The following is an 11,586-nucleotide window of genomic DNA, read 5'->3' as shown; positions in this document are numbered from 1 at the left end:
TGGAGTTACTACAAAAGACTTGAGAGGATGGTTTTGACACAGGCATGTTATGGACTTTATAAGTCCTACAAGGGAAGTTCATCATTTTGCTGCCAAACTATAGCCAAAACTCTGCCCTAGGAGCAGCACAGCATCAGCAGCAGAGCAGCACCTTGCCCAAGGTGGCTCACCTTTCCTACCACTAGGCTACCAGCTACTCCAGCAGCACTGTGTCACCAGCAGAGCAGTGCCACCTGGGGCAGTAATGGCTTAAGTGCCTTGCTGAAGTGCACAACCAGGTATACCTAGTCAGTCGTGGGATTTGAACCCGCAACCTTCCGGGGTCATTTGGTGCCAGAGTGACCAATCACGCTCCACTATACTCACTATGCTTTATACATGCGTTTGTGGTGCCACACAAACAAAGTGAAAGTAAACTTCGAATGCACTGCTGCTGCTCGCGTCTGATACAAAGATTAACGTGTGACTTTGTTTTGCTGTGTTTCAGGGATCTACTGTATGTTGCGGGATGATAAATCATCAGACAGTTTTCCGAAATTGACAGATCTTTGATGGTTTCTCCTGAATGTGTGGCTCCTTTAGAGAAAGTGCATTTATTGCACCCCCTCCCACTTCACCCAGCCTGAGTTAAAACCCATAAAGGCCCATAAAGGCCTTTCTGTGTCCCATAAACTATGTAGAAAAGCTAAATTCTAAAGGTAACTTTTAACATAGACGAATGACTGGGTGAACATGATGATTAGCCGCAGATGACTGTGGGGGAAAGGAACAATCATGTAAGAAAGTTTGGCAGAGGGTGAAGATATGTGGTGTAGGTGAGGTGAACCCAAATCAGGAAGACCAGCCCTGGTTCCAGGAGTCCAGAAATAGTCTTGATTTTCAGGTGTCTGTATGAGCTGGACAGGCAGGAACACTGCAGCAGAATCTGAAAAAGAAGGAGCATCAGACACATCATAAGATAGGATTTGGGCCCAGTCCCATTTCACTCCTCGCCCCTACCGCTTAGCCCTTAGCCCTCCGTTTCGCATGTTCATGTCTAGGGGTAGGGTGTCCTGATTGTTGTTGAGATAGAGGGGTAGGGTGAAGTGTTCAGGCTACATGGCCCTCCAAACAGAGGTTTTACAGAGACTCCAAACCGAGAGTTAGGAGAAGAAAAGAAACACTGGCAAGATGGCTGAACAAGAGACCAAAGAAACCCACAAATGTGTGAATTTTCTCCATTAAAAAATCACGATATTATGGTCCTTTTCTTCATAACAAGCATTTAAATCGCTAATAGTAGTGCTGATGTCTCCTAAGCTAGCTAGCTAAATATCCATTCCAGCAGTTCTGATTTCTGTAGCACCAGAATGTCTCCATTTAAGGTGGGACAGGAAAATTCGAACGAGAATCTGGTGAATATCTGATTTCAGCTTCATACCACTGAAGAATTAGGGGTGGGTGTTAACAAATAATTGCCCCCCTCTTTGAAGTCATATGATGCCCTAAATGTAACTAAAGCCCAGCAGTGAGGAGCTGAACTTTACCCTCCTCTGCTGTCACTGCAGACTGGCAGGGTCGCCTACAGAGCAGCGCTGGTAGCTGTTAATGAAGTGATGCTCTTTTTATTTGAGGGTCCCATTTCAGAGGGAAGATTTCAATCACTACCCCTGTAACTCAGCTCCAAGGTGTTAGAGTGACACTCAAAAACCAGGGCTAGTGGTAAAAATAAGAAATGCGATTGGGCCTTGATGTCCTCTTCCATTGTGTGCAGCATCAGCAGCCAACCAGGTAACCATCACTGCAGAAACAGTGTCAGCTCACGAGACGACAACGAGCAAGAAGCATTTGATTGAATTTAAGTTTATAATGACCATCACAGACTCACTGTTTGTATTTATAAACACTCTGTGGCTTTTTTAGGTCTCGTCCAGTCCAGAACATGAAACCGCAGTGACAGAAGCCAGCCTGGGAGATCCTATCACATGCTGAACTTGTTAGAGCACAAGTCAAAAACAGGAAATGGTCCCATGCTGTTTACGGGGTTTCATATTACCAGCATGAACCGAGAGAGGCAGAGAGGGAGGACCTGAGGTCAGAGGTCACCGTAGCTGCAGCTGGTTAAGTCTGGATGGACAGCACGAAACATTAGACAGCACACACAAACAAACCAGTGAACAAAAGTAAACATGTAAGGAATGAAGGTTGCTGATGAGGCCTACAGGTGGTGGACAAAATACTGGAAACACTATAAGAAATACTCATACTGATTGGCCGTTTTTTCAGAAACACCAACAATATGGGCAAAATCAGATATAGGCAATTTGAAATCATGAGTTGATGCGCCCGCAGGGGGTGTTTGAGCTCCGAAAGGTCTTGAAAAACCAAGCATTCATTGTCAACTTCTCACTTTTAGTGAGCAAGGTGTGTTTTTTTAAGCTAGCTAAGTGTTTATATTGGCTGGATTGCTACTGAAACAGAGCTAGTGTGTCAGGTGATGTGACTGGTGTGGTAGAATTAAGGTGTAACCGCTGTCCCATAGATTGCTGCTGGGGGGGAAGGGGGGTTGGAATGCAATTTACGTTGCAGTGCATGTTGGGGATTGTAGTGCAGCACACTGTGAAATGGGCTAATATTAATAGAAAATGAAAATAATTTCGTGCTATGGGCTTGACCTGGCCTGCAGGCCTTATGTTTGACACATGGGGGCTACAGCAAACAAACACAGACCCACTTTTGTTGTCTTCTTCACCAGACACTAAACCTAGAGGGGGCAATGCCCACCCAATCTTAGCGGACAACTGCACAGAACAGCCTGAAAACAGCTGTGATAGTAAAACTGCATTTAACAGCTGGAAAACAGTATTGATTTTAGGGTCACTATGGCAACCAGAAAATCTGTGCTGTTTTCTGCATGCACGTATTTGACTTACTGGTTCTTTTCCCTGTTTGATCGTAGCCTCGCATGTTGATCTTCTACGTCAGATGGAACATTGGTACAACATGGGATTTAGCTGACTGTAATCTCCGCTGAGAAGACAGATACTCCCCAAATTCTGTTTATATTATGGCATCAGTGTTAGGTCGCCTAGGGATAAGACACAACAAAGAGGACACAACTGAGGACTGCTGAGACTCCAGACCAGAAGAAAGAGGAATTTCTAGTTAATAATAATAATAAATAATAATAATAAATATGCCGAGCGATGCTCTGCACTTTTATCCAGCCATCAAAATTAATATAAACATAAGACAAAAGTAAAGGAAACAAAAAGAAAACATAACTTCAGGGCAGCCCAAGGAGCAAAATAACAAACAAAAATCCTTAAAAAATTAACTAACTAATCTACCAAAAAAAAAAGAAAATTTCAAAATACACTACCTTCACTACACTACCGATAAACAAAGTCCAATAGGTCAAACAAAAAAACAAGGGCAGGCCACTTCTACGTTTCCTTTATTTCATAACATAACAGAATTTACAAAAGTCTTTTCACTGACCTTTGTGTGCCTATAGGCCAGCAAATCACGGCTAACAAAACTGGTCTGTTGACTGGGAGCAGAGTAGTGAAAGGCCGAATAAAAAAAAAAACACTCCACCTTGTCCAGTACCGAAGACCTTTTATAGTCGGCGCCAAAAGGAACAGCCAATCACATGTCGGGAAAACAGGACATCAATCATGCAGCAAAGCCAACTTGGAAACACTCAGACACGAAGAGAGAGAAAGAGAGAGACGACCAAACATGGGACATAACATCAGTGTAGAACATAGATATACATACCTAGATGCCGCGTTGGGTTCAGCCAGGTACATCAACGGCGCCGCCATTTTGGGGCGGTCAACATGCTGCTGGACTGCCTTCAGTATCATTACAGAGCGGCAGTTTAAGAAAGATACTGTCCAACATTACACTATTTCAGGAAAATTGCTCTCAGAAAGTGGGATAGGATTATATAACGGAGGGAACGCAGAGATCCACACTCATGATTGTGTGATGTGTATTGTTTGTGTGATGTTTGTGTAGGTGTGGTTGTGTGGTTGGTGAGGCACAGAGAACCTGTTCATGTGATTGTTCTGGTTTTATATTAAGCTTATTTCATTTAATAGTCAATTTAGGGGATCTTAACTTTATAAAGTAGTTATTTATTTACAGTAATGGTTAAAGCTTTGTAGCGGTGAATTATAGCATTTCTTAATCCGTGTAGATATTCATAATAGATTAACGTTAGCACCTTCTTACACGAGCCTGAAGTTAGTGTCTTATTTGCCAGCTCTTTGTTAGACTTTTCCCGTTCCACCTTAAATGGTGCAACAGCCAGTATCTTGTTTGAATTTTCCCGTTCCACCTTAAATGGTGCATCAGCCAGTATCTTGTTTGAATTTTCCTGTTCCACCTTAAATGGTGCAACAGCCAGTATCTTGTTTAAATTTTCCCGTTCCACCTTAAATGGTGAAACAGCTAGTATCTTGTTTGAATTTTCCTGTTCCACCTTAAATGGTGCATCAGCCAGTATCTTGTTTAAATTTTGCCGTTCCACCTTAAATGGTGCAGCTTCAGGCACCAGAAAGTGACTGCTGCACCATTTAAGGTGGAACTGGAAAACTCGAACAAGAAGCTGGCGAATAGGAAGCCGACTTCAGCTTCGTCCTTCTTACTGTGTTTTGGGGGTTTATTTTATATTTATGTGTATTAAGATTAGAAGTGATTCACACTGATGGATCTGCTGATGCGTCTGATTGTGTTTCTCATGCTAAACTCAAGTTATAACGATCAGTTATTAAAGTAATCAAAGCTATCGAGAGCAGTCCATGCAGCCTAGATTAATCTGTGTCTGAGGATTATAACAAAACAAATTTGGTGAAAATCGGTTGAGTAATAAGAAGTTGTGGCTGACTTAATCCTGAGACTCATCATCTTGACCGCTCCAACATGGCGGACACACAGACGCCTCAGATAGAGAACAACAGACAACGCGGCATCTAGGTATGAATATCTATGGTGTAGAATAAGACGCAGGAGAGGCCATTATTTCTCCTACGAGAGCTGCTTTTATTAAGACCAAGCAGAAAAGGCACAAACAGACACAGCTGGGGCAGGCCGGTCACCTTATCCATACATTTCCTCCTTATGGTAGATGCACTAACCCCCACCATCTCACCCAAACCCAACACAAAACAACACCATCAACACATATCGCATTTAAACCAAACAGCAACACAAAAACAACAATAACAGCAACAATCGTCCCTTCAGTGAGGAGGGGCAGCTTTGCCTCTAAAGCCCCTTCTATAACATGGAGCACACGCCACACTACTTATTTCCTTTTTACGCTCGACTCTTCACCCAGATGTTATTAACATGTAACGTATGTTATGTTATGTAACGTATGAGGAAATGATGAGTGTTCATGGTGCACAGATGTGGACCATCCATGCAACTGGTCCACATGGCCAGTGAGTATTTCAGTGTTTGGTGCACTTTCTGTTCATTGCCTGATTGTGAATGCAATGCTAATGACTGCTAGGCCCAATTTAATACTGCCCTCTGGTGGATCATATGCACAGTGTCAAAAATAAACGTTTTTATCAAGGAGCTGTTTTTAACCCCACAGATTTTGGTGCACTAGCAGTTTGGGCCATAGGTTGTGGTGAGCTCTCACTGTGTTGCTCAGCAGGCCTGTTCTCCACTGATGTTGTGGATGATTTAGAAGTTAATCTTGGTCCTTTAATCAAAAAGTGCTCCATGGTTTATTCACATGGTCTGTCTCTCCATATGGACATGTATGTTTATATATTCAAAATACCTTTCAAATACATTGCAGTGCATCCTGAAAATACATTCCAAACTCTAAAATGAATTTCTGAATATTTTGCCATATTACCCAAATTTGCACAGATCAGGCATAACATTATGACCACTCGTACCAGCACAACACACACTAACACACCACCACCACATCAGTGTTACTGCAGTGCTGAGAATGATCCACCACCCAAATACTACCTGCTCTGTGAGGGTCCATGGGGGTCCTGACCACTGAAGAACAAGGTAAAAGGGGGCTAACAAAGTATGCAGAGAAACAGATGGACTACAGTCTGTAACTGTAGAACTACAAAGTGCACCTATATAGCAAATGGAGCTGATAAAATGGACAATGAGCGTAGAAACAAGGAGGTGGTCAGAATGTTATGTCTGATCAGTGTATATATTAGCCCATAGCCTGTATGCTGCATACCTGAACATCTCACAAAGTCAAAGTTACTCTGGTTTTCTGGGCTGTGTAGCATCTCGTACAGAGATAAACAGAGCGGGCAGTTCAGTCTATGGCCGAGCCACAGCTGTTTTGAGGTCAGCTGAGAACCAGTCACAGCTCATTGGGTGGTAACGTCATTTTTTTCCACGCTGAATCTCATAAAACCCTTCAGTAACTTCAGAGGACTTCGGACTAAAGCAATTGCTAACGTACTGAAGCAATTGCGGATAGTAACGGTTGCTAAGCAGTTATTGGAGGGTTGAAGAAAATAAAGTGGAGCTTGGCAGATTTTGCGTGGCCATAATACAGTGACAGCGCTCACAGAAAACGAATCAAATTTCATTACCATAAAAATTATTATATATATATATTATTATATTATATTATTAAAGCATTATAAATATTCTGTCCTGACTCGGGTAGGTCTGTGAAACTGTGGCTGCGCCCCTGAGTGGACTACTCTGTTATCATAACAGCACTGTTTTTATGGTTAATCTAATAAATGGAGAAAAGTGAAAAGAAAATCCTTCGGAAACTGCCGAGATCCGGACCTTGGTGTCCTCATAGCAAGTTACGGCCATATCCGTGCAGTTTACTGTGTGCAAAACAGATTTCCACTCAGTGAGTTTGTGGTATGCATGGCTTTATTTAAAGTATGTGTAATTTTAGAATTCAGAAGATGCACGAAAGTCAAAGTACAAGTAGGAAAGTGGAAATAACAATGTAGTATCAGCAAATTTTAGGGCATGAAAGCATGAGGGCACCAGTGAGTGAGTTCTCAGTGAATGTTGGTAAACAGAGCTTAAACAGTTCAATTAATTCCAATTAAAAACAACCACAAAACACTTACCAGTATCTTTCCGTTTTTTTACAGCAAACCTTTTTTGAGCTGTAGGAAGCTAACATTCCTGCTACTGGTGCTGATTGGTTAACAATACTGCTACTGAGTGCTGATTGGTTAGTATTACTGCCACTAAGCGCTGATTGGTTGGCATTACTGGTACTGAGCACTAATTAGTTGATATCACTGCCACTGAGTGCTGATTGGTTAGCATTATTGCTACTGAATTCTGACTGGTTAGCATTACTGCTACTGAGTTCTGACTAGTTAGCATCACTGCTACTGAGCACTAATTGGTTAGCATTACTGCTGCTGCATTCTGATTGGTTAGCATTGCTGCTACTGAGCGCTAACTGGTTGGCATTACTGCTACTGAGTGCTGATTGGTTCACATTACTGCTACTGAGTGCTGACTGGTTGGTGAGCTGATCAGCTTATTGGTTGAGTAAAGCGGTTTGCGCTCACCTATTTTGTGAATGTACAGGAGGCACTTTTAGAAATTCTAAGTTCAAATGCGTTCAAAAATATGACAGCGTTGAAATATTTTATGCCATTTTCTGTTAAGAACATGAATTCATTTGTCTGTCTAACAGTGATTAAGCCTTTACAAACAGCTATTTTATACAAAAGGAATATTTGGAATTGCTGAAGAGCGCCCTCTAGCATCTGGTCCCCGGGAGACATTTCAGAGAAGCAATTCTTTGGTAATGTTTCTGTCATATAAGTGAAAGTCCCTTTACCCAAAATGATAAAGCAGGTTAAATGATTTCACAGCTGGTTAATCAGCACTGAATATTGATAATTGATTAAGTAGTTAATCAAAACAGTAAAAGCCACAGTAAGACAAGCCTCCTAGTAATTTTATCACTAGGCCTTTCCATCTTTCACATGGGGAAGAGGAGGAAGCCACTAAAACTAGTGCGGAAGAGCGAATCATCCCACACCACGTAGTTTGCTGGCAGGCGGGTGTACAGCTGATCTCCCGCCACCAGAACCAGAGTGACTCCACTCGAGACATGTTTAGCATAGCCGTCAGGGCCGTTTTCACCCAAATGCAGCAGATAATGCCCGTTTTTATACAGATTCAGTCCTAGATTGTAGCTGTTGTTGTTATACACGGCAGCTGTGAAGCGAACATAGTAGACCCCTCTGAATGGAGCTGTAAAGATCCCTGCAGCGAGAGAGACACACAGGTTAAGGCAGCATGTTCCAGAGCCTCTCAATCTCAGTGGTTGTAAAATGTGCAGAATGTTTCTCGCCTTTGTCATTTCTGAAAAAGACGTTGTCTGGAAGGCATATTGCTGTTGTCGGAAGAAAAATTTCAGTTTTTGACATAATTTGAAAATACCTGTTACCCTTTACATTGTATGTAAATTTCATGATGAATGGACTAAAAGAAACGGCCCAGAATGACTTGGAAAAAAGTCTGGTTCCACTGACTTACATTAAAAGTAAAGTAGGTTTTTTCCTCCTCCTGTAAAGTTGTCATTTTGGAGATATGAGGTTCTTCCAACAACAGCGATATGTCGCTCTAAATCAACTGCAAATCTATCAGCAACAATGGTGCCTTCACAGATGTGCACATTACCCACTTTACGCTCGTAACAATCTGGATGATTCTTCTTTGGTCTGGACAACATGACGTCCATTATTTCCATGAACATTCTGACGCGTCAGACCACAATAGACCTTTCCACTGTGCGTCAGACCATTTCAGCGGCGCTCAAGCCCAGAGACCAGACTTGCATTTGTGGATGCAGTGACAAACTGTTTGTGGGTTTTTTTTTTTTTTGCATCTCAGATCATTCAGATTGTTTATGGTAATAATAGACGTCCTGTTCTCTGGGCCAAAGAAGAACAGGACCATCCAGATTGTTTACGGTCCCAGCTTTTTTGCAACTAAGGTTTGTAGAATCAGAGCTATCAAAACTGTTACTATGATAGTTATTGCATCATTGGTATTCACTGAATCGACTTGGTATATTGTGTTTTAGCCTATTAAACACACTAAACGAATCAGTCAGTGTGTTTGATTACCCCCTTATATTGTTTGCGTTCATTTTGTAACTGTACCTGTAGATGAGTTGTAGGCATTTCCAATGTTTGTTAGGACATTTTTGTAGACCAGAGTTGTCTCAGCATTCTTTGGGCCTCTCAGTCCTGCAGGCAGGCCTAAAGCAGCTGAGAAGGCCACCTTCTCTATAATACAAGAGCACAAACAGTTAAAACCCCTAAAAAAAGCCAAGTGTCTGAACCAGTGTAATTCATTGCTGCCCAAATTGGAATCATCTATGGATCAAGCAGAGTGTTCACAAAAGGGAAAATATATATGCAAAAGTCTGGGCACCCTTATCAAAATTACATTTCACTAATGTTGAAAGAAAACCTCATATCTCCAAAATGATAACTTTACAGGCAAAAGTAAAAACCTACTTTACTTTTAATGTAAGTCAATGGAAACAGACTTTTTTCAAAGGAAATTTTGGGTCATTTCTTTTAGTCTATTCATCATGAAATTTACACACAATGAAAAGGCCAACAGGTATTTTCAAATTTATGCAAAAACTGAAAAACGTCAAAAATGGAGATACAAGGTTTTCGTACGACAGCGATATTTTGTTGAGTTCTGAAGTGAAAAGAAGTTAAGATACACTCTGCAGCAAAAAAGAAAGAAAATGCAATTAAAAACGCTAAAGCAGAAGATAGGCTGGCTTCTGTGTTGTACAACAGGATAATGATCCCAAACACACCTCAGAATCCACCTTGAACTACTTTAAGAAAGACTTTGCTGCAGAGATTATATTTACATCTTTACACCTCAAAAACCAAATACAATACGGAACTTTATGTGTAAACTACTTTCAGAACAGCTCTTGTTCGATTTCGACAAAACTGATAGTAGCTGAGTAAGCATGAATTTGCATTTACCTGCACTCTCGTTCTTCAGAGTTTTCAGATCGCTCTTCACGGCTGAGAGTGCTCTTGCTTGTGCTTGCAAAAAACAAAAACAAAGCCTTTTCAAGATCCTCCACTTCTCTAGAAGCTAAAACTAATGCATAGCCATGCCTTATTAACAAGTGGAAACAAGATCCTAATGCATGGCCATGACTTAGTAAGATGTGGGAATGAGATCATGCCTTACTTAGTTGTGGCCATGCATTAGGATCTCGTTCCTATGCTGGTTCTCCGAGGGTTCTTTAGTAAAGAAAATGAACCATGAACAAGAGGCCTTTGCATGATTAAAGGGTCCCTTGCACTGTGATAGGCTTCTTCAGTTTGATGGAGAATATGCTGTAAATGGTTCTATATAGCACCAAAAAGGGTTCTTCTATTGCTACAAGCTTGACATCAAAACCTTTTAATGATGCAAAGGGTTCTTTGAGTGTTCATGGTTCTATATAGAACCATTTTCTTTACTAAAGAACCCTTGAAGAACCAGCATTTTCAAGAGTGTAGGAGATTCAGGTCCACACTACTTTCAAAACAGCTCTTCATAACGTCTTTGTGTTTCAACACAAGTGATATTAACTGAGTAAGCATGAATTCACATTTACCTGCACTCGTGTTGTTCAGCTGTTCCAGTTCCCTCTTCATGGCTGAGAGCGCAACTGCTTGTTCTTGGGGGGAAAAAAGCAAAGCCTTTTAAGGTCCTCAATATCTGGCTGCATGTTGTCCTCAGAAAGTAATCATTAATTAAAGTAATCAAATTGTGCTTCTTTAGTTTCGCACTGAAGCTAGGATGCTAACGTTACTAACAAACATTAGATGTTAATAGTCACCCAAATCTTTTCTGTAAATACATCCCCAAAACTTCTCTCAACCTGCTCACATCACTTTCAGGTCTTCATTAAGGTTGTGCGGTTCTGTTGATGTGATTTAGGACCCAGTTTGAAATGATTTTTCAAATTAAAACCATGTTAATTTTTTTGTTTTGTTTTGTTTTTCTTGCTGAACTGCTCCTTTAAGAGCAGAAAAGTGTTTGACTAATTTTTTTTTCTAAGAAAGCTGTTAATAACTTGCAAGTTATGTGGAATATCTCTTACCTCCATTCACCTTCTTCAGATTCTCCATCTCTTTCTCCAGAGCTATTTTGAGTAAAATAGCGAAAATGTAAATGATTAAAATTTTACCTTAGAATTTTTTTACTTTTATTTTATTTACCCTTTATATACTTTATAGTTCAAGGGGACTGTCAGATTTATTACAAACAAAAATGAACAAGAACAAAGAAAAAAAAACATTAAAATCATTCCAAACCATCTCCAGAGTCAGTGATTTGTATTGAAAGAGATAGATTGAGGTATTTGAATCACCTGTGTCTTTCTTCAGGAGCTCAGTCAAGTTGAGTCCTTGCTGAAAGAGAAGATCCCTGATCTGCTTCAGTTCAGCAGAGGAGTTCAGCGATGTCACAGGACCCTGTGTGTCCTGCAGGCTGTTCTGCAACAGCATCATCAGAGCAACAACAACAACAACAGCGGTTCTCTCCATCAGCACGGTTACTCACCTTCTT

The 11,586-nt window shown here is 41.0% G+C and overlaps 1 protein-coding gene across 1 annotated transcript; it reads right to left on the bottom strand.

The window, feature by feature from the left end:
* Positions 1–7,616: 7,616 nt before the first annotated feature.
* On the bottom strand, positions 7,617–11,586 carry LOC118815007 (complement C1q-like protein 4). Its single transcript, XM_036580936.1, has 6 exons — positions 11,390–11,586; positions 11,120–11,161; positions 10,631–10,693; positions 10,005–10,067; positions 9,150–9,275; positions 7,617–8,247 (listed from the first exon to the last, which is right to left on the bottom strand). The coding sequence occupies exons 1-6, from the start codon at positions 11,562–11,564 to the stop codon at positions 7,961–7,963; spliced, it is 756 nt and encodes a 251-aa protein (XP_036436829.1). The 5' UTR covers positions 11,565–11,586; the 3' UTR covers positions 7,617–7,960.

This window comes from Colossoma macropomum, unplaced genomic scaffold (assembly GCF_904425465.1).
Source record: "Colossoma macropomum unplaced genomic scaffold, Colossoma_macropomum, whole genome shotgun sequence".
In the NCBI taxonomy this organism is placed as follows: Eukaryota; Metazoa; Chordata; class Actinopteri; order Characiformes; family Serrasalmidae; genus Colossoma; species Colossoma macropomum.
Note: the sequence above shows the minus strand (reverse complement) of the source record. Positions and strands in the feature narration are given on the sequence as shown.